Genomic DNA, 24,223 nt, shown 5'->3' with positions numbered 1-24,223 from the left:
TGTCAATGAATTTCCATGTCTGTCTGTTAATGGATTTGTGTGTAACACTCAATATAGATCTCTTGTTGGTTAGTTTATTCTCTTTTCTAATAAACGTTCTTTCAAAGGCAAACAATAGGTTTGATGTACTAATGTAAGAACTTAGGAGGTAGCAATTTTGTTTATATAAAAATGTAGTTATAAACTTTTAAAAATATAATTTATGATCCAATTTCTCTAGTTAACATGAGTTGTCAATTACCTTTCCAACATCATTCCGACCAAGATCAACAAGCATGATGTGCTCAGCACATTCCTTTTCATCATTTAACAGTTCCTTTTCCAATACCTCATCCTCCGCTTGTGTCTTACCCCTCTTCCTTGTGCCAGCAAGGGGACGATTGGTTACTTTACCCTGCCAACAAGAAATTATTCTTCATGAGTATTTCTATTTCTTATTCTAATTGAGATATCCGTTGTTCTTCTCATTCTAATTGAAATACCTTGATACCTAGTGAAGTCAACTAGTGATACTACTATATCTATATCTTCAAATTATGCCAATTGTGCATATTGGCATATTTTTTCAAAACTAAAAAGAGTTTCAGAAGGACATAATAGAAGACTACATTAGTGCAAAAATAAATGCAGTGCTGATCAACATGCCAGTTGAAAGGGTCGATCTGTTCTCAATAGGACTGATGAAAATTAGGTCAAATTGTGCAAAAGATGAAAGGATCTAGACGTCTACAAAGTCAACTTGATAAATGGGAATCAAACAATTCAACAAGCATGCAATAATAGACCTTTAAGAACATTTAATGAAATTCAATTCATACTTGTGATGCTACAAAAAAGGGGATACAGGATAGACCTTCTACTTTGTACGATGCACTAATAAAAAGGAACTTTTAAGAATGAAAATTCTTCTTCAACAAATCAAAACTAGAGGGCTAAATACTAATTAAGGCATTAATATCAACATAAAATATGAACATAATATGTAGGAGAGGTTCATTGTTATAGAGACATGGAAAATATGATTTAAAATGTACGGATACAGCTAAGAAAACATGAATGGATGCTCAAAAGTAAATTAATAAATAGAATGTACATTTTCTGCATCAGACCATCCAGTTGATGATTTCAAAAGATTTTACAATATATTCCATGCACAAAATCAACTCATCAACGATTTAATTTTAGACATTAGAGAAGAATGCATCCATAACCACAGTAGCAGATGATTAGGTTAGTAACACACTCTCTTTTTCTCCCAAAAACCAACCAAGTCATATGTTATACAAAATCAATATAACTTTTTCCAAGGAAATCCTCGCAGTATCCCCTCCTCTTCACCATAATATCCAGATCAAGGGCGGCTCAACTTCTAGCCTTAACAGCAACCAGTAACCCTGCAAGACTCGACTGGATTTGAACGTGACCTATGGCCTCCCTATTGGAATCTTGTAAGAACCAGAACATCCTCTTCAACTTTATGCCCTGTTTTGAAAGAGTATAAGCTTGAGTGTTCTGTTTGTGGTATACATGGTGAAGGAGATGCTGTTGAACTTGAAACAACAAATTGACCTGATCCAGAAGAGACTGTGGATATATACTATTGAAATATCTATCAAGCACATTGTGGAAAATCTATGCTTATTACCAACTAATTCCTCTACTTGATGAGATATTCTTGATGTTGTCCTAGGTTGAGGAAATGAGGCAATAAATCTTTGAAGTTTCAAACCATGTCATTACATTGTAAAAGGATCAATCCATCCTAGATTTTGTTTTGGGATGCTCCACGGATAAGAAAATCAATTAGGACTTCTTTGATTGTGACTCCAAGCATCTCATTGGAAACAAGTCATATTCGATAATTTGGAAAGTAAATAGAATTTTCTTAGAGCAATGTTGATCTTGGTAAGGTGGTTGCTCGAAGCAATGGCTCTTGCAATTAGGATGATGATAAGGTATCTTTGTAACTTGCTTCTTTTTTAAGGATACACTCTTGGCTAACCTTAAATTGAGTATTTAAATCTCTGTCATATACTTGTGTTGTTATGTTGGTTGATATATTTCGTCAGTACAGACATTTGGATTTTAAACTTTGAGTGAGTTTATAAAGGTCTTGTTACCCCTCATTTTAGCAAGGTTACCTATAGCCATTTTTCTCTTTGGGAAGCACCATTTTACGCACAAAGAATGCAAGTCAAAGCCTTGTAGGCCATGTGATGTTATGCGTTATGGTGTCATAAGCCTATTGTGCTCAGCCATGCCAAGCCCGCTTACACTTCACTCTTAGGTCCCCTTGTCTTATACAAGATTTAAGGACTTAAGGTGGACCTACTTGGATACATGGTTTAGAGGAGCTATGGGTTTCATAGGAGTGATCGTTAATTGTAGGTACTAGAGCCAGTCTAGCCTGAGTCTTGAGCACACGTATGTCCTTCCACACGGTAATGTGTCATCGAGTCCATATGTATTCTCTAGCCATGGTATATTATTGATTTTTAGTTCTAAGCATGGTAGTCTCGCATTTTCCAACATCTCACATTTCCCAAGCCAGTTTGTGGATCCCAATGCACAGTGCCCACTGTCCAGTGGGTCAAAAATCAACAAAGGCTCAGATTGCACAGCATAAATTATACTTCCCATGCCATGTGGAATTTTTTTGAAATGTCAAGGAAAGAGGGAGATATCCCCAATCAAATGGGGTTGTCCTCCTTCTGTGGCACGTGTGATCATTTTGAGGCAAATAATGACAAAATCTAGGTCAAATTAGGCATGCAAGGTATCAAAAGCCATCCATAAACTTTTCTCAAGTCAACCCATGTGACAGAATTGTCAAAGCGAGCAACGAATTGGAGGATCTATACATGGGGCTCATTGAATGAGGGGTCAGCCACACATGTGAGGGCTTGGAGAGATTTTCAAGACGAATAAAGTGAACGTTCAACCAAGAAAAGGAAGGAAAAATTTAAGTTACTCAAGTAAAAGGCAAGTTATCAAGCAAAATGCAAAAGTCTGTTGGAAATACTGAGAGGGGAGTGAATCAATATTTCTCTTCAATTAGCTAATTTAATCTTCACAGAGCATTAATTTTACAATAGCATTAGATCATGCATAAATCAACATCACATTAACATCAAGACAGTGGAAAACAGATTAGGTGGAAACCATTCCGGGAGAAAAACCACCAAACGCTTCTTAATATTTGTCTTCAATAATTTACATCAATTAAGAAGTTCCAACTGAAGGAGGCTCCAACCCTCCTTCAAATGCTGAACATACTGAACAGGATATCCTTGACAATCTCTACAACAAATACTGAATACGAAACCAAGCCTCTCTTCAATAACCAATCTTAGCAAAAACAACTCAAAACCCTTTATGCAGCAAGAACATCAAACCCTAGATGAGACCAAACTGTCAAGCACTATTCTCTGCTCCTTGCAACAAGATCTGACACACACACACACATGTATATATAGATTGATGTACCAGGGATATGATCTGCTTACAAGATATTCAAAACCAACCAACAACTCAAACTCAAACTGCACAATAATACCCAACTTCAAACTAACCAAACTCTCCAAATACAAACTGTTGGAGGATGCACAAGCTTCAACCAATCAAACTGCACAACATACCTCAGTTTCTTTTGTTGAAAACCTTGCCTTAAAGATGTATCTTTGTCACTGTATTCTTCAGATGCCTGCTACTGTTTTCAATTGCTTGCAAGAGAATACCTTTGCAGGACATGTCACTGCCTTATACAATGATACAACTTCTGTGAACCCTACCGCAAGGGACTTATGTCACAAGGATTCAATACTATATCATAGATCCCTGAACCAATGATGCCTTCAACTGTTGTAGACAGTCTTAGTGATGATTTGATATTTCTGCCTTTTCTTGCTACTTCCCTTGCTTCTTACTGTTAAAGCAACATTCTTCTTGAAACCTTCACCTTCCAATGTTATTGATGCTTTATAGTTGATGCCTCTAACTTTGATGTTTTAGTTCAAGTGTCCAGAACATACAAACAAACACTTGTAGCAAATACCAAGGTTTGGCTTGATTTGAGACAAAACTTACATCAGGCTTCACCCATTCAGAACAACTTAAAGAGATTGCTGAATGCTTCAGAAAATACCCAATGATGAATGCTTCAGAATTGTTGCATCAGATCTGCTACAGGATTGCCTTGAAGTGGAGGCCGAATCCCTTGTCTTAGCTTTCTCCAGCAAATAAGAGGAGAAAACTTCAAATCTCCTTCAACCAAGTCTTCTTGGATGATGACCAGTACTGCTCCAGATTTACCCTTCTTTTCAGTGGTTCCTTACGCTTCAGATTACAAGGATGCAAGCCTTAGAAGTCTCCTTGATTCAAATTGTGATAACAGTGAATGGACTAGAAGAGAGGCCTGAGTTTTTTAATGCATTAGATGTGGCCAAACAGTGCCTCAGATCCATTTCACAACAAGGGTATAAACCTTATATCTCTGAACTTTTAAGTCTCAGATCAGTCACAAATTGTACCGCAGAGAAAAGCCCTAAACAAGCCTCAGATCTGATTATAAGACACTGCCACAAGAGCCCTCTTACCAGGGCCGAAATTATCCCTTAGGTGCGAGGATAAGGAGGGCCAGAAGGGATGAATTTTTAAGCCTCCATCAAACTAGATCAGAGCCCCAGTAATGATGCCCAATTCAATGCCAAAGAAATTTGGATTAGTCATGGTTCATTTTGGATAGAAGAGCAGAGATCAACCTTAGATAAATGCAAGCTTAGGTGAAACCTTCATGCAAGCTTCAGATCCCGTGATCCAGCAAGTTGCAAGCACAAAGCAAAATCTCGATTCTATCTCAGTTTGTAGTCATGAAGACCAGCAAAACCCTACGTCCAAAAGCGACCATAACCCTTTTGCTACTTCGACCTCCTTCAAGATAGATTAAGGCTACACTTGCTGCAGAAGATTTCAGAGCTTCTTCTCACAAAGATTAGTGTTTAAATTCTTGCCTTTGAGGGGAATGAAAGCCTCCTTTTATAAGTTTAGAGAAACTTCTAGGAGGGCTGGCCGAAATCCAAAAGGAGGGAAAACATTTCAATTTTAATTTGAAGCCGACTTGAGTTGGAGGGATATTTGAATTTTAAGTTTCAAATTTTGGAGCCTAAAAACCCCTCATGAATATGATCCCCTCGACAAGGTGTTTTTGCCATGATAAAATTTAATTCATAATAAAACAACTTATGGCTTGAGCATTATTCTAGCCAAAGAAAGGCTACCATATCATGAACTTGTTTGGGACTTTTGACCACAAGGTGGGGCTTCATCTTTGAACAAGCATATCTCTCAAACCATGAGGAATCTCATGATGAGGATTATCCAATGATGATGGTCTCCAAAACAAAATCATTGATTATGATGACGAGGATTATCCAATGATGATGGCCTCCGAAACAAATTCATTAATCTGCATCTTCAAAATCTTCAACAAGTGCAGGGCTTCTACAGCTTTCCAAGGCTTCTTTTCCTTTGGAGCTTCCAATCAATGCAAACTAGATGAATATTAAGAGCATTCAAACCTCAAAGACCGATGTTGGCACCATTGACAACACCATTCAACAAACTCATCTTCAAAACCAAGCAAATGGACCAAGTCGACTTCATCAAGAGAGACGTTGGGCATCAAAATGCAAGATGTTGAGGGTTTCAAGGCAAATCAAGCAAGTCACTAGAACTTATCTAGCTATTGGAGGGTTGCTTCAAGTCAGACCAAGCCTAATTTATTTAAATCAACCTCAATTCAAGTCAAATCAAGCAGGGAAGTGTTTCCACAAGCAAGGAAGAGCATCTAGAGCCAGTCGCTTGACCTTTGTAATCAAATCAACCTCCTTTTGTAGGAAGATTCTCCAGAAAAATGGTTTTCTCATTGTGGAGACTTCCTCTCTGGATTGTGAATGACAAGTCTTCTCGTTATTTGGGGGAAAGGGTTTCAACTTGTTGTTAAAAGCAAAATTATATAAGGCTAGTCCCTCACCTCATTTGTGGCTTGTTAAAATGTGAAATCATTATGCCATAATAAGAACATCATTTGGTGCAAACAGCTTGTCTTGCAGATTGGTTTTTCTATTCTGTATGAGGAGGGTCCCTTCTTTTTAAAAGCCCACACCAGCTGAGGACCTTCCCTCGATTTCGAAAAAGATATAAAAGAGTTTCTGGTTGATTGCCATTTAAATTCTTCTATGTTTTGTTGTAATGCCGATTTCCAGTGAAGGTGATCAGTCCACTTAATCCTACATGTGACACCATATGTACCTCCCTATCTTGCTCTGTAACACCTCCAGAATCCATGGCATTTTCTTTGAAATTTTGACCTTCTGAAGATCTTTCCAACTGCCAAATATTTGAAACTGATTTGTCTCCAGCTCTATAAAAATTTCGTGTCTAAAGGCATGACAATCCTCCTATTGCATTTCACAATGCTGTTATTCTCATGCCCATCTTTCACAAATCCATTGATTAAAGACCTACAGGTATGTGCATCCAGAGGTACTCATATGCCCAATCCCTAGGACCCAAATGCACTGCTGTGATTATACTTATGACAAAGATTTCTGCTAGGGCACTACCAACAACTTTTTCTTTCTTAAAAAAATTGTGCCATAGTTATGGGTAACAGTAACCAATATGCATTTCCCTTACCCAATATGGGCACAACACATACCCAATAATACAGACAAATCTCAATACCCGGCCCCAATTTGGATACATACCTCGATTTCAAGGATAGTACCCCCAACTTCAGGTAATTAAACATCGCTTTATGCAAAAAAGTATTAAAAAGAAAAATTTAAGGAAAAAAAAGTACCAGAATAATTCTATGCTTCAGAACAATGATTTACTAGCTAGCATGTTAACGGCGGACCTAAGTCTAATCGATGATGATTTAACAATACAGAACATGGAGCCTTCACTACTGGTACTCATGCATGTTGTTTTCTCAATTTGTAGAAATGCCATTCGGCAATTTTTTATTGTACTCAGTTCAAAAATTAAGACTAAAGACTTCCAGTGTCTTGTTCTTCAATTAACAAATTATGACAATGAACCATGATGAATTTTATTGTTTCCCAATGTATTGATCAATGTCAATTGTCAATTGACAAATGGCATACTTATTTATATGATTTCAATTAAAATATAATCTAGACCACTATTAATTTACATTAATTTAAACTTTGTTTTTAAATCTTTCTATATTTTTTTCAGAGGAAAAAACCATCATGGATTTATATTAAGAAAATATAAAGATCTGCAATACATAACATTTTTTAGGGGGCAATGAGATGCCCAGAAATAGATACTATATAAAGGGACAGATTTTTCCAGTTCATCGAAACCTAAAGCAGAAACATACCCATATCTACTTATCAGATTTGATACAGAAACATTCAGCCGCAGAAGTAACAAAACGACTAAGGAATGCATGATAATACACATTCATATAGAACTGAAGCTCAGTGAGCTCGCAAGCCTTGCCATGGATAAGAGTCACATTCCATTGATACTGAAATCCTGAATAAGGAAAGAGATTCCTTCATGCATGACTGATAATGAGCACAGACCTGGCGGCATGCCAAGACCATCCTTTGAGAGGATATCGGCCTGGGCGTTCCTAGAATGGGGAATATGCTGAAACGATATCTGGTTTATTGAGTTCCAAAAGAACATGATACGGCTTAGCCATCCAAGGAGGTGTGGACTGTTTATGAGGCCCAAGCCATTTACATGATCAATGAGTGATTTCGAGTCACCGAAGATTGAAATAGACTGGATGCCTAAGAAGACACAAAAGGCGAGCAGCCCTGTGAGAGCCCTAGCCTCCGCCAAAGAGTTTGAGCCAAATCCGCCATGCCAAGATATTCAATAGTGAAGGCTGTCATTTATTACGACGAAGACCCCGCAACCACAGCTATTGTTGCGCTCAGCTCCATCAAAGAACGCAGCAGGAGTCTGAAAGGAAAAGATATCCAGCATCTTTTTGCAGACTTTTTTTGACTGTACATCGCCCCGATGAAAAGAGTCATAGCATGCCATAATGCGTTGTAGAATTGAATTAAGAGGCTCCTTTGATTCTTGAAATATTTGTGCGTTTCTCCATTTCCACAAGAACCAACAGGCAATGATAAACAAAGATCTCCAGGATAGACATTGCTCGCTCCACCACTTAAAACCATCCTGTACAGAAGGAAAGATAAGGTAAGGAAAACCAAAAGACAAAGATAGATCATACCAGATATGGAGAGACGAGGCACATTGAAAAAACATATGCAGGTTTGATTCCTCTGCGTTGTGGCACATGGCACATCTACTTGGGCCCTGCCAGTTTTTCCTTTGAAGGACCTCCCAAGTAAGATTCCTGTTCCCAAATACCAACCAAGAAAATATAATCATTTTAAGAGGACATCCTGCCTCCCAGAGGCAAGGAGGGAAAAGCAGACCAAGACTTCGAGCGTGGACAGAGATCATTTTTGCATAGATATCCTTTACACGCACTGGCAGTTTTGCTTTTGGAAGAGACCAAACCAAACAATCCTTGGATCCCGATCGAAAAATCCCCAGGCTATTAAGTCTCTCTTTTACAAAGATCCAGAGAGGGAGCAGCGTTTGTGGCAGGTGCAGGTCCTCCCCATCCTTCCAGACTGGGATAGAATCTGACCAAGTTTTGATCAATTTGTCCCACGAGAAGCATCCCAATCTATGAAGGAAGCGTACCAACGGAGAAGGGAAAGAGAAATCCTGACCATTTAAAATAGAATCAAAGCCAATTAGCATGCTAGATCCCGAGAATAGGTTCCATCTTAGATTTTCCAAGAAGAAAGGGTGAACTTTCCTGAGACTTTGCCAAATTGTCGAACCCTTCCTTATGCCAATGGATCTTCTTCTGTACCAGTATTCTAAGCTCCTGCCTTTTAAGTATTTCGCCCTTATAACCTTGCTCCATGGCCCATCTCCAAAAATACCTCTGTAAAGAGACTTGCAAAGGAGTGCTTTTCCGAAAGAGCGCATGTCTAAAAGACCCCAACCACCAGCCTTCTTTGGTTTTGATATAGAAGCCATCTTAACTAAGTGAAACTTGCTCTGAATTACTTGCCCTCCCCAGAGGAAATTGGCTGCCAGGCTGTTCATTCTGTTAATGATACTTGCAGGGAGAAAGAAGATATGTGCCCAATAGACTGCCAGTTGAGATAGAATTGCCTGCACTAAAATGAACCTGCCAGCTAAAGAAAGAAATTTTAACTCCCAGCCTGAAATCTTTTTATAGAAACGGTCCAATAACCATTGCCAGTCCCTTTTGGAATTGCCCTTTGCCTTTAAGTTGAAACCCAAATATTTAATCCCTTCCTTGATCGAAAACGGAGCAATGCCCATCAACTCAGAAATCCATAGAATGATTTCCATGTTTGTATCATTGTGAAACAAAGAAGATTTTGCCTTATTAATAATCAGACCAGTTGCTTTCTGAAATTTTCCAAGGATTTCGTTTAGGCAAGTCCAGGAAGCCCTACAGAGCATAGCAAAAATGAGGACATCATCAACAAAGAGATTGTGGGAAAGGGAAATGTCCTTGCATATCTTGACCGGGCGGCATCTCTTTTCCTCTACTGCTTTGTTAATCTGTAGACTGAGAGAGTTCATTACCAGGATAAAAAGCAGAGGGGAGAGGGGACAACCTTGTCGAAGACCTCTCTCCGCTAAGAAGAAAGACGAAGGAATTCCATTTATAATAACTGAATATCTGACATTCTCGACACATGACATAACCCAGTTGATGCCCTGTGATTTCAGTCCTATTTTTGCCAACAGAATTCTTAAGAAACCCCAGTCTACGCAATCATAGGCTTTTTGCAGATCAATCTTAAGAATAGCTGCATCCATTTTGTTTGACAGCATTGAGAACAAACTTTCCTGGGTCATGGCTACAGCATCCAAAATGATACGGCCTTTTAAGAAAGCATGTTGGTCCCTAGAGATGAAGGAATTTAGAATGGGCTTCATCCTTTCAGCAATGATTTTTGAAATAATTTTGAACATGATATTGCAGAGCGAAATAGGCCTATAATCATGGAAGGAGTCTGACCTTTCCTTTTTAGGAATTAGAGCTATCAGAGTAGAAGAAGTAGCACTATGAATACTTCCTGTCATCCGGGAAGCCTCCACCATCCGCAGTAGATCCGCTTTAAAAAGGTCATAGAAGTGAGAGAAAAATTCGATTGGCCATCTGTCCGGCCCGGGGCTTTTATCCTTTTTGAAGGCTTTGATAACGCTTAGGAGTTCCTCTTCAGAAATCGGCTTAAGGAAGCTTTCATTTGCTGCCTCATCAAACATTTTCGGAACCAATTCAATTCCCCAGAGAGCATCTTGAATGTTTACCTCCCTCCTTCTGTATTGATTCTGAAAAAATCTCGTTGCTTCCGTCGAGATTTCGTGCTGAGAGTAGAGAAAGGCTCCCTTACCATCTCTGATCCTCCAAATAGAGTTTTTCTCTCTTCTAGCATTAGCATAATTGTGGAAAAACCTCATATTCCTGTCCCCCTCTTTGAGCCAGATGGCTCTGCTCTTAAGTCTCCATGTAGCCTCCTCCTTTAGCAAAAACAATTGTTTCCTTTTCTCCAAATTTCTTATTAGACCTTTAAGCAGTGTGGAAAAAGTCTGCAAAAAATCCCGATTTAATCCTAAAAACGCGATTTTTTGAACTAAACGATTTAATCCCCCGACTTTTTGGCGACTTTTTCACAAAGGAAAAAATCGCGATTTTTTCCTTAAATCGGGAGTCGACCCAAAAAGTCTTCCTCCCTTCCCAGGGCGCGGATAAAGAGGCCGCAAAGGTGAAAAAACTGTAAATTGAAGCTTCCATCCATGCATTGTATTGTTTGTCATACTTCTTGCGAGCATAGCAGTCTCATTTGTAATCTGTTAGTTTTGAGGTTAAGATATGTTTTTGTTTTCCAAGGAAAAACAAATCTTTATACTTCATATTTCTAGTTAGAAAGCAAAGTATACATTGGCTAAGCCTCCAGGCTTTCAGTGATCCAGACTCTAACAGTCATTGCTCCTTCAAAAGATTACAAAAGTACCAAAAGGATAGACATACAATAGTCTTCCGTAGAAATAACCCCACACCATCAAAAACATTGTTACAGTTGTTGAATGCTTCCAGGAGAAACAACAAAGAGGAGGCCATGAAGATCAAATAGCAACAACCTGTCTAGAAAAAACAAAACCAGTGCCTCAAAAAAGAACCCATTTTTCAGACAGGAACAAAGTACCTATTAAATCTTGTGATAGCAAAGATCCTTCCTGCAATGAGAGCACGTTTGGAAAGGCAATCTTCTTTAGTGGTGAATTCCCTGTAAATGTGGGGAAAGGTTATGTATCAGAAGTGGATTTTACCTCCAAGAGTTTTTGAATAATAGATGCCAAGGCTAGGTTAATAATCTGACATCTACTGTTTTCTCAGAAAATAAGCAGCTTGGATTCACCAAGCGTTAATTTTCACATCTACTGTGATACTCACTGTTAATTTTCATTGTACCTACCACTTGACACCTTATTACCCAAGCAGATTAGAATCTACTGAATAAATGCATGACTTATTTCTTAATACAATTAGTGGAAACAAAAATTAAAAGGGGAAGAGGATCTCAATGACTGATTACTTGATGACTTTTAGATGACTCATGATATACATTTATTATATTTTTGGTTGATATTTTGACTCTTTAGAGTTGAGACTCGGACAGGACTCAAAATTCAGGAGTTGATTCACTATTTTGATATGTGATGTAGCATTAGACTTCATATACATATTATATATTAGCTTTCTTTACATGTTTATGTGGAAATGCATTTATTTGATGTTGTGGATACTCTAGATGTTAAAAAAAATAAAAATAAAATGAATAATTTTGTGTTTTTTTAATTTTGCCGACTTTTTGCCGACTTTTTCAAAAAACTCTCGACTTTGACGAGTTTTTCAACTTTTGGACCCTTGCCGAATTAATCCCGACTTCGACTTTTTCCACATTGCCTTTAAGGTCTAGAGACAGGCTATTCGGATCTGTTGTATTTAATAAGGAGTCCAATTCCTTTTGGATGTCATTCAGTTCTTGTTTATCCTTCCTTTTCTTTCGAATTTGCCAATCCTTTGCCACAGACCTCAGGCTTTCAATCTTTTCCCGAAATGTCATGAAGGGAGCCATTTCAGATTCCAGTAGTTCCTTCCATTTGTTTGAGATGATTTCATTAAATGATGGATCTTCTAAATGGATCCTGTTGAATTTAAATGAGTAACCGAGCCTGAAATCCTTACCACGCCATTCGAGGAAAATAGGTCTATGATCAGAAGTGAAGTCATTTCCTATAGACGATATTGGCATTCCCAATTTTCCAATGATGCTTGCATGTATGATGAATCTATCAATCCTCTTTGCAATATAGGCCTGCCCAGTCCTGCTGTTGTCCCAGGTAGGCTTCATTTTATTGGGCACAATATCCACCAGATTCCTGTTCAAAAATTCCTTCCTGAGTCTGTCGGCCAGAGGGTCTATTTTCCTGCATTTACCCCAGCATTCATCAGAGCTGAGAGTCACATTTAAATCACCTGCTATCATCAACGAGTCAATCTCAAGAATTTCCGAGGCAAACAGCCTTTCCCAAAAGGAGAGTCTATTCTTATAAGGAGCGTAGACATTTAGAATGTTGAGGACTAAAGCATGACCCCTGATAGAGGCCGAAATTAAAATTCCTGCACAGCATTTAAAAGCTTTTGCCTTAATCCAAGCGGGGTCCCACAGAACCGCTAGACCTCCTGACTGGCCATTTGCCTCAGTGGCAACCATAAACCACGAAGGGAACATTCTCCTAAAGAAAGCTATATATACTTTGCTGGGGTGCATGGTTTCCTGAATAAAGATGATTTTAGGATGAGCCGAGTAGAAAATTTCTTTAAGCGCAATGAATTTAGGGGATGCGCCCAAACCCCTGATATTCATTGAGGCAATAAAAGTCATTTGGATGACTCGCCAGCCATACTTGCTCTAAGAGGCTGAAACTCTGACGAATCCAGAATTGGAACTTCCACAAGAGATAAGTTTCTCACTCCATGCTCAGAAGCTATCGATCTTCCTCTAAAGTGGCGACTACCTCCGTTGTGTTTCTTCCTGACCGTTATATTCTTTGCTGAATTAGGACTAATGAAAGGATAGGTCGGGCTAGAAGGTTTATGAATGGTCATTGGCTCTAGTTCCAATGATTTTCTATGGAGTAAAAGGTCGATATCACTGTCGAATTTATTGACTGGGGACTCAGAAGGCGAGTTGAAGGGAGTAGGCATAAGAAGAGGGTCTTTTCCTTTTGGATCAAAAGAAAGGGATTTGACAGGAGTCGGAGATGAAGAGGAAATCTGTATGGGATGAGAGCCGACCACAAAATCCCTTTGGTTCATAGCGGGAGGAGAGGGAACAGATTTTTCCTCCAAGGGCTCAGGAATAGGAATGCATCCAATAGGAGACGAGTTGAAAGCATCAGGTCGGCCATGAGAATCTTGAAGAGAGCAGCGAAGGTCCGGCTCGAGATGGGGATCATGGAGAGAAAGATTATGAGACAACTTTAAGTCGGGAGCCACTGGATCCTGATTTATCTTATGAGGATTCTCCAGAAGACTAAAAGTATCAGAAGAACGATCTGAATCAGACCTCCTATCCTGTTTATATAAATATCTCTTGTTCCTGCGAGTGAAACGATGACTGCAGTTTTTAATCAGGTGTCCAGTTTTATGGCACAAGGAACACCTAAATGGTATACCCCAGAAATCTAATCTTTGATTGATTTTGAAACTATCCCATGCTATCTCGATATGATCTGGATAACCTCCTTTGTAAGGCTTCTCTATAAGGATCCACGCAATTCTCTTATCTTTCTCCCCTCTACACCAGGGGTCTACATAAATAAACTTACCGATGGAGTTCCCTATCTCTGTGAGAGATTCAGTCGACCACATTTCCAAAGGCAAATTCGGAAGTTTCACCCAGATCAGGCTGTTCGACGGAGTATTCTTTAATGGATCAAAACCCATATACCATCGAAAGAGGGACAAGAAACTTCTGCCAAAGACCCAAGGTTTATGAAGAATAGTCTCTAAGTCAGAAACTTTTAGGAAATGGAAAGAGTACCATTCCTTCATTAGGCGGGAGATGACAGGAGTATATCCAATCAGGGGGGTCCATTTGTCTATCAACCATTGCCTCATATCCGCTTCACCCATTTCAGGGAATTGCCATTTCCCAACCAAAGCTAGTTTTTGCAGACTGTCTATGCGTTCCGTTAGAACGGCGCTGTCCAAAGAAATTGCCTTTGGGGGAGGTACAGTTTTCACCGGGTTCCTAGATTTGTTGAAGTGCAAAGCTTGGTCGAGAGGCCGGCCTTCTCTAGAACAGTCCTTTCCTTTTATCAAGACATCCAAAGCATGCATCGCGGAAAGAGGATTATTCTTTTCTTGCCAGGCGGGTTTGAGTATCATATCTTCCACCGTAGCTTGCCAACCTGTACACTTCCTTGATTTCATTTGAGCTTCCTCAACCTCGATAGTGGCTTGAATGAGTGCTTGCGTGGCAGATGAGTCGGACCCATCCGCCATTTAGATGGAGAATAGTTCGCTATAAAGCCAGAAGACACCTAGAGACCATAAAAGTATGCTGAGACTGTACGGGAGATATCCGGTCCGTAGATCCCTTCTGAACAAAATCCCCAGATGGAATAACTACTTGAGGAGAAGAATTAAGAAGACAGTACAGGAAGGATTCGATCAGTAGATCCTATCCTGACTAAAGGACTCTACTAGATAAGGATAATTAAGAGTTATCAGCAGATAGAGCCCTCGAAATCCGAGAAATGGAATGCTCCAGAAAGGGAAATTGAAGGCGATAAGACCCGGGCTCTAAAACTCACCTATTGAGGAGACAGATAAGGACAATTTCCCCACCATCATTTTGACTAGAAATGAATGACAAAGATTTCTAAAGCTGTAACGGATGAAAATGAGTACTTTTTAGTACAGAAGACACGATGGATTAGGATAGAGCCATATTACTCCCGGAAATTTTTGAAAATCCCCTTTGACGGATCGTCGGAAAAAACGATCCCGGAAATTGTCTGGTTATTCCGGCTACACCCTTACAGGAACCAAGAGAGAGCCAAAACAGGTTAGAGGAGAAAACTAAGCAGTAGAATGGTCCTGACAGTCAATGCAACAACAGTATAGCTGAAAAATGCACCACCATTTACCCATTCTAATGCGAAAATCTGAACACGGACTATAAATGACTATAGAATTCTTTAACTTAATTAATAAGGACTTCAGCATTTTTAGAAGCAAAAGATTTCAGGCCAGTATTCAGATAACATAGCGTTTTTAAGCCATATTGTCTTCTTGCAATGGAGAATTTATAACTTTCGACAGCTATAACAGAAACCTTAAAAAGCTTCCTTGAAACACCAGACAACAGCACAGAGATAGGATAAAAAAAATCTGACCTTTGAGAGCTTCACCAAGAGCAGCAGGAGAGAGCGTCCATGAGCGCTATCGACAACACCACAGTCCTCATAAGGAAAAATTAAGATACAAGAAGTCTTCACGATGAAAACCAGGAAAACCAGAAGGTCTCCAAGGCCGCGAGGCCAGAGGCCGGGAAACCTGTCGAAGACTGCTGGGAGAACCTTAAAAAGGAGAAAGGGAAGCTTCGATGTGTCGAGATTTACCCTCCAGGCGTCCCCATGCATGCTAGAGAGAATTCAGGACTGCCACAACGGCTGATCCATGCAGGAAGGGAGAACGTGGCAAAGAAAAGGAAACGAAGGCCATGCAGAGTGGAATGAAGCTGGCACGATCCCGGTTGTCTGTTGGAGCGGCACAACTTTCCCAGCGAAATGGTTGGCTCCGGCCAAAAGCATGAACCAATGACCAGAGATTACTCCTGTCAGTTAATTGGTTCCTTTGATAAGCCTGAATGCTAGGAGGCTAAAAACTCCCTGTGACGCATGGCTCTCCCGCGCTCCGGCTCCGCTCCTCTCTGGTCGACGTCAAAATGATTAGAACCTTACTAGAGTTGCCTAAACTTTCCATTTTTAAATCTTTCTATATATATTTAAACTTTGGGATATATATATATATATAGATATATATATATATATATATATACACCAAGGGTTATTTCAATCAAAGGCATGCTGTTAATAGGGAGGACATAGGTCATGTTAGCACCCAAATTGGATTTAATCAAAAGCCAATTCGAGTGCCTATCTTAGTTTGTTCATGGGTACATTATAGGATAGATTGGTTAGTCAATCCATCCATTTAGCATAAATAGCTTGTGGAGTGCCTTTGGAACTTGGCACATAGTCACATGTTTTTATTATAAAACGGGTCGACGGTACAACAAATTTCTTGAGCAATTCATACATTTATACAAGGACATCTAATGGACAAGTTTTCAATAGCAATAAGTGCCCCGCACTTGTAGGTTACTTTCAGCATTTAAAGCAATGTGGGATGTTTGAAGCATAGTTTTTAAAACCGGAACCGGTGACCGGACCGGTCCACCTAATGAACCGGTTTACCGACCGGAACCCGTCTAACCGGGACTGGTTTGGTCTAAACGAACCGGTTTTAGAAAAATACATTAAATAATTATTTTTTAATGAAAAAAACTATTTTTAAGATTTAAAACCATGATTCCAAGCCAATAGAGACAAAATATGCAAAGATTGCTCATTGATATACCATGTAAAGCCTTAAAGGTGAATATATCAAAATGGCACCGAGTGCAATACATATCATCGACAAAATACATAAGCAATGAGGCTCTAAATGGCCACTAGAGTGCAAAAATAAAGCCTACAAACTATGGGGCCAGTGGCCTACTACAAGACTTCAGTCTAGACTCTACATATATGATAATAGTAATACAATAATAGTGATCAACATTATCACTTGAAGTTGAAACTTCTCATGAGTCTCAGTCATCATGATCAAACTCAGTTGGTTGAGTCTCGACTCCCAAACTGTGTAGCCACAAACTTCTCTATTGGTTCAGTGACTTGAGTCTCAAACTTCTGAAGGTGTTCTGCCCTAATATGCCCTATTATTTCATTTGGTGCTCCACATGGCTTTACATGGCCTCCTATCCCAGCCAAGTGTTGCTTGAACCTGTTAATACCCCCTCCTTGAATGGATTTTTGGCAATATTTGCAGATCATTTTGCCATCAATCATATCACAATGAGCCCATGCAGTATCTTCGGCTTTTGGAGGCATGATGACTCCCTGGATGGTAGATCATAGAAGTGAGAAGTTTATAACACAAAAAAAAAAAATCATGGACAGCAGACTCAAATGAGGAATTATCAAGTGCAAATCCTTACCTGGAAATGCAAACTAGCTCCCTTAGCCTCCTCTTGAAGATGGCAACTCCACTGACAGCTACACACTTTCTCCAAAATAGCTCCAACTCCAACTCCAAGATGACTACTTCAGCATAAACTCCACACTCTCCAAGCTCACAAACAAACTCACAAACACTCCAAATCAGTTGTGTGAGACAAATGAGAGTGAGAGGGTTCTCTTATAGCTTGGAGAGGGCCTTTTTGGAGGGAAAATACCTTTCCCTCCCCCCAAAACCCCTAAACCACAAACTGCCTGCGCTTTTTCATAAGTTACGGTGGGCTTGCCATAAACCGGCCGGTTTAGGACGGAACCGGCCGGTTTGCTACAAACCGGCCGGTTCCGTCCTAAACCAGCCGGTTTTGACCGGTTAGGGCTAAATTTCGGTCACAAGGCAGGGTTAACCGGGTTTTTAGGCCGGTTCCGACCGGCAGGCCAGCTAACCAGCCGGTTGGACCAGTAACCGGTTTTTGTGAGCGGTTTTAAAAACTGGGGTTTGAAGATCCCCAAAGGGTATGATTAGATTGGATCTAATCAAAAGCCAATTTGAGTGCCTATCTTAGTTTGTTCATGGGTACATTATAGGATGGATTGGTTAGTCAATCCATCCATTTAGCATCAATAGTTTGTGGAGTGCCTTTGAAACTTGGCACATGATCACATGTTTTTATTATTCCATGGGTTGATGGTACGACAAATTTCTTGAGCAATTCATACATTTATACAAGGACATCTAATGGACAAGTTTTCAATAGCAATAAGTGCCCCACACTTGTAGGTTACTTTCAGCATTCAAAGCAATGTGGGATGTTTGAAGACCCCCAAAGGGTATGATTAGATTGGTTCTTCTTGCAGTATCTTGATTTCTACATTCAAAATCTCAATTTTTTTTGCATTTCTTGAAGTCAACTTTCTCTTGATCAGATCATAGTTTTGGGCAACCTTTGAGGAGATGTGAATGAGTTTAAATTTTAGGCAAATTCAAGAAATTTATGTTTTCAGCAAATTCTATTTTTAGAAACTGCCTTTTTAGCAATTTCTAACATTGGTCCAATTAATAGGAAGATTACATATTTGAGGACCAAATATTGAGTTTTGCCTATGGTTCAAGTTTTACTTTTTAGTTCATTCCAAGTCATAGAATTTGGTCTATAATTAGCAGTGTTATGTTTAGCAGGGTGACTGTGTTGAGAAATCTAGGGCGTTCATTAGGGTTGGATTATTAATTGATTTCTTTGAATATCGACATTTACTTGTGATACATTGTTACTTCATCATTAATGTTATAATGTTCTTTTCATCATCAAAATAAATTCCAAACAAAAAGATCACAATGCAAACAATAAAGACATGAGAGATAGGCTCCAAGCTAGGGCAAAAACCCCTCAAAAGAGAAAACCCAGAGAACTCCTCCTTATATAATTTTTTTCAATGAAGACTTCCAAGATCAAGACACTAGACCATCCATCAAGAGACCAGGCCAGCGGTAGAAATTATGGTGTAAATTTGCAACTGCTCATGAAATTTTAATCAAAATCACAAGACACAAACCTTCTCTACTACTTCACGGAAAGTAATTGACAATCTAGAACAATAATTTCAGACAATCAATAAGAAATAACACACATGCACACAATGTTTTTCTTGGGGGAAGGCAATCTGCTAAAAAACCCAATGCCTGCTTGCATTAATCTGATGAATAGAGATGCATTACAATTGCTTTGCTCAACTAAGCACAACCTGCAAATGAATTACCTATCTCTCTTCTCACTGAGAAGCTCTAACCTAGACTTAGTCAAATTTTGCTTCTGCTTGAGCCCCTATTTCCTTGCGCAATCCCTGAGAAATTAGGCTCCTATTGTTTAGGAATTTCTCCAAAATGGATTGCGGACTTCCCAAGGTTCATCATTTGACTGCATGCAACACTTGTACACTCAAGACTAGTCTACAACTAATGTTACACTGCCTTGGAATCTCCAACACAGCTGGGGAACTCGAATTCATTGCATGCACTAGCTATTTTGGGTTGATTGATCAGTTAACTGGATGATCACTGAGTTTGATTGAAGTCCCACTGCACAACTAACCTTCCACGATCACTGAGTTTGACTGAAGTCCCACTGCACAACTAACCTTCCACTAGTTCCTCCAACAATTGGAACTAGTTTAACTGAAAACAACTTGAGCTAACTGACTTTGATTGCTACAAATTAGCAACCACACATGCTTAACTGAACTTGAGATCCTCCAACTCAAATTTAATGAGTAAACCGGGTGACACAAGCCATGTCACACAAGTTAACTGCATCCAAGTTGTTTGTTGATGTGGAAATTCAAATTTTCTTAATTTAATCAAGGAAAAATCAAATTGAGAATTTCTTGCTGCATTTTTCAACACCAGCCACCCACAAAGATAAGATATGCTCCTTCCTTCACAAATTTGGATCTTCTAGCCTTCCTCAGAAATTCAGTTGTCAAGAAAAAGAGAAAATTTAACCAAAATCAAGATCAAATGAGGTCCTCCTGCTTTGTTGTCCTTCTTTCATCCTTTCGCACTTCTGCTTTTCTTCAAATTTCCTCAAGAAGGTTGAATGCACAAGTGTGTAAATGAGGGACGAAATCTCTTCAATATATAGCCTTTAGGGTGGGTCTTCAAGTCTCTTCTACTCTGACCTTTAGGTCTAGCCAACCTGATCTCTTTGGTGGTTTCTAGACTTTTCCATGACATAAAAATAATTTCTTTACATTGATACATGAGCCTTCCAAGTACTTTACATAAGACTTTGACTTGACTCACTATACAAACCCTAGAGCACAAAATGAGTGCTTGACCTAGGACCAAAACTATGGGCAAGAAACCCATTTATAATAAATATTTTTTTCTTTTACAAAATATTTTCTTTTCTTTTTGTTTTGACAAGTACAATGATTACAAAATACAATTATGAAGACTGACACTAGTTACATTTTTCAACACTCCCCCTTAATTAGGGAGATATTCATAATTTGACCATATAGGTACAAGGACAACGCTTCCATTGAAAATTTCTCATAACAAGAGTTGGATTGGTGAGCCATATCATAAGCTATCTTTTCAACTTATGTCAGTGCATCTCATCATATCGACCAGCATTGTCATATAGCGAGGCCTTGATTAACAGTTCTATCTCTCCACTAGATTAGGGCACAATGTTGGGGAAACAATGATTTATAGACACCTTCATCATTGTCTCTCAAGGCACATACCCCATCCGGATGTTCACAAGGTATGTCCTTTTAGGACTATTCCCCTCTTGGATTCACACATCCTCAAGGAATTTCCTCTTTGACTACTCTTACCTATTGGATGCCCTACCTCATCCTCAAAGAGTATCGGTATTCAAATGCTTACCCAATCCTCCATTCTTTCTCCATAATGTGAAGACAAGAATGATGTGTTTACCTCTTCCTCTCAACCAGAGAGGATCTACTAATTCCTTTACACATAAAAGGAAGATATCCAAGCTCCCTCTCAACTAGGGGCTTGCTTCGAATATCAGCTATCTATTCTTCTATGGAGATCATGGTACTATCAGTTGCTTGTAGGCCTCCTTTGCCTGCATCTTCAACTTCTATGCACATCATGGAGCCATCTTCTTTCACACCTTCTCGTAGGGACAAGCCATCACTTTCCATATCATCAATCTTTACTTGCTTCATATTCACGAAACAGTCACTATGGTGCTTGAACATAGCTCCCTCTGAGCATTGGGAAAGTAATCTACCAAGACATGATCAATGAACCATCTGTAACCTTTGTACTTAGACAGCCGAAGTCATCTACTCAATTTCTGCAATTGAATCTCAATCATATCATATTTGTCTGTAAGAGCATTGTCTTTCGATAGTAGAATTATATCGAACCATCAGAGTCATCGGATTATAATAGCTTCTTTTCAACATGTCATGACTTGTCTTCATCAATATCTTTATTGAATCATCAGGAAGAGCAATCCTTACATCACGTCATCATGTCAAGGATTTTGTAGCTTCCTATGAAGTCAGCAGTCTTTCATATCATCTTGAATGTTGATGTCTTCAACCCAAACAAATTCAAAACATGCTAATGCAACCAAGCGTGATTCTGTATCCTGCTCCTATATACTAGAAAACATAAGTTAACTAAATCAAAGAAGAATCTCAAACATTGCATACCTTTTACATCAATCGGTCACCTAGTTTTATTCAAAATGCTCCCCATCTTGATGATGAGGCTTTATCATGCTGCATCTGTACCTACTACCAGCGAACTTCTAGGAAGCTTGCCACAAATATGAGATAGTAGGAAACATCTACAATATCATCATGGTCATTCTTCCATCGGTCGAAGAAATCTTCACATGAAGTCATTCAATGGAGGATCCTTGAGTGACCCTCACCAACTAGATGTTGCATGACTGCTGCAATGAATTCTTTAATATGTTGTTGCCAATGACGAATTTTTCAACCAGGCATCCAAATTCACATGGCCATTCTTCTCATGAATCTTACTTTATATCAGAGTGCCCAATCCAACTTGATTACCATGTTACCATTCTCACGGTCCTTCTATTTCCCTCCTACCATGCTCATAGACTTTCCTTTGCTTTCTTCATGATGCTCCTGCAATACTTATTGACAAACACAACCAAGCAAAATATATGTAATAATAAAATAATGATGTTAATTTGTCAATCTAGGGATTCCACAAAAAATTTGAGGATGGCATCCTAGGGTTTACAAATGCCAATCCTAGATCTAGGTGTGAAAATTTCTGAATCTAACAAACCAGAAAGTTATTTTTCAAAAAATATTAATGCAAATACACTGCAGCCTACACCAATATACAAATCAAGTACTGAAAAAATAAATGAGACAACCATACAAAGGACACACTTATTTTTGGATTATACGTCCCCAGAAAAACCCGATGCGGGAAAATTGGTGCAGCAGCTCTGAGGGTTTTCTCTTATTAAGCAGTAGTTCTGAATACAAATGTTGGTTGCCCTCCCAGCAAACCAGTGATAGAGAAATACAATGGCGGAAAATCTGAGTGAGTTTTACCTCACTTCACCCGATTTCCTATTGAGAAATCAATGGTCGTGATCTAATCTCTAATCAACAGCTAAGATTAAACTAGGCTTGATCCTCGTCACTTAGAAGCTTCTCACCCATATTTTGATTAATACCCATTAATATTTTAATTTTCCTAATTTTAGACTTAGGAACCCCATTAAAAATATTAATTATTTTAATAAAATACAATCTGGGTGGAATTTCTCCAAGTGATTTCTAGGTCTTGGAGATCTCATGTGTTCTAGCCCCTACACAAGATTTCAAAGCTAGAGCACATCCGATGCTACCCAAAAATCAACACTCCCTCTTAGTGAGGAATGTGCTCTATCAATACTTCCCAGCAGAACTATCACACTGATCCACGGCATCCGTCCTCTGCATTGCTGATGCTCAGCTTGCTACCCTTCATCCACTGCGATGCTGCATTCTGTATTGCTGCCCATGACACTGCGATTGTCACGGTTGCATCAGTATTGTAGCTCCCTCTCAATATGTTGCATCATGCTGCCCATAGTACTGCCACTGCTAACTGCTACACTGTAACTGAGTCGCTGAGAAGTAAGCAACTAAAAATCCCCCCAAATGGTGACATGTTGGTCAGTCTGGATGCCCCTTGACGCTGAAGCTACCTTTGTTGCTAATTTGTACTCACCCTCTGATGCTACTACGTTGTTGTTGTATCTTCTCTGTGCCTTTCGCACTGCTGCAACACTCCACTGCGCTGCTTCAGATTTTGGCGCTCTAGCTCTGCCACTGTTGCTCCATCATCCCTCGCACCAACTGACTCCCGTCATCTTGCTACTGTCATTAAGGACTCCCGTAACCATATGTGATCCAAGAGTTTGGGCACCTCAAGAATCTTGCCCACATGTAGTCCTCCCGACTACAGCTCAATATCACCCCACCTCTTCTCCAGAGGTGCATGAGCACTCATGGCGCAATCATCATTGTCTTCTCCGTCAACTTTCGTTGGAGTAGCCTTTGAGTTAGACTTCTCTTCCTTGCCCTTCTTCCGAGGGCACTGCGTGGCGAAATGACCCATTTCTCCACATCTAAAGCATCTGACTTTGGATATGTCTTTCTTCTTCTGTTTTTGTTGCCCTTGATGTCCCGGTGATGAGAGAGTTGCATCCTCCTCTTCCTCCTTCTTGAGTTTGATCCCTTTACTCCTGCTTCTTGCCTTGGTCAACCGTCTGATCTCTTTCGGTTGAAGAGTTGCCCACATCTCCTCCCAACTAGGAAGAGAAGCCCTGCCCAAGATGCTTTGGACAAAGGTTTCCCAGTCTTCAATGACTCTATTCAGGGCACTCCTGACCATGAATTCAACATCTAGTGTAGACCCTACAGAAGTTAGATGGTCACGAATCCTCTGCAACCTGAGAAGGAAGGGATCGATTTCTTCTCCCTTCTGCATCTGAAACTGTCTCCACTGACTCTCAAGCAACATCTTCCGCTGAACGGAAGCTCCCTTGTACAAAGTGGTCAAGGCCTCCCACATTTCCCTTGTTGTGTCCTTCTCAGCAATTTGTGGGATCACATGATCCTTAACCCTGTCCAACATCATGCACTTGGCTTTTGCCTGAGCCTCCTCGTACTTCTTGAGAGGATCAGCGTCGACTAGAACAACAACTATCCT

General features: G+C 39.6%; 1 protein-coding gene across 4 annotated transcripts in view; it reads right to left on the bottom strand.

The window, feature by feature from the left end:
* The window catches only part of LOC149252460 (anthranilate synthase alpha subunit 1, chloroplastic-like), a 504,560-nt gene that overhangs the window by 99,424 nt on the left and 380,913 nt on the right, over positions 1-24,223 (bottom strand). For all 4 annotated transcript variants that reach the window (XM_089459700.1, XM_089459699.1, XM_089459701.1 and 1 more), the window contains one exon: positions 242-394. In XM_089459700.1, the coding sequence (XP_089315826.1) occupies positions 242-394 (153 nt within the window). The remainder of the gene's footprint in view (positions 1-241; positions 395-24,223) is intronic.

This window comes from Pinus tabuliformis, chromosome 7, assembly GCF_031772625.1.
Source record: "Pinus tabuliformis cultivar Carrire ecotype Pingquan chromosome 7, CPIR1, whole genome shotgun sequence".
NCBI lineage: Eukaryota > Viridiplantae > Streptophyta > Pinopsida > Pinales > Pinaceae > Pinus > Pinus tabuliformis.
Note: the sequence above shows the minus strand (reverse complement) of the source record. Positions and strands in the feature narration are given on the sequence as shown.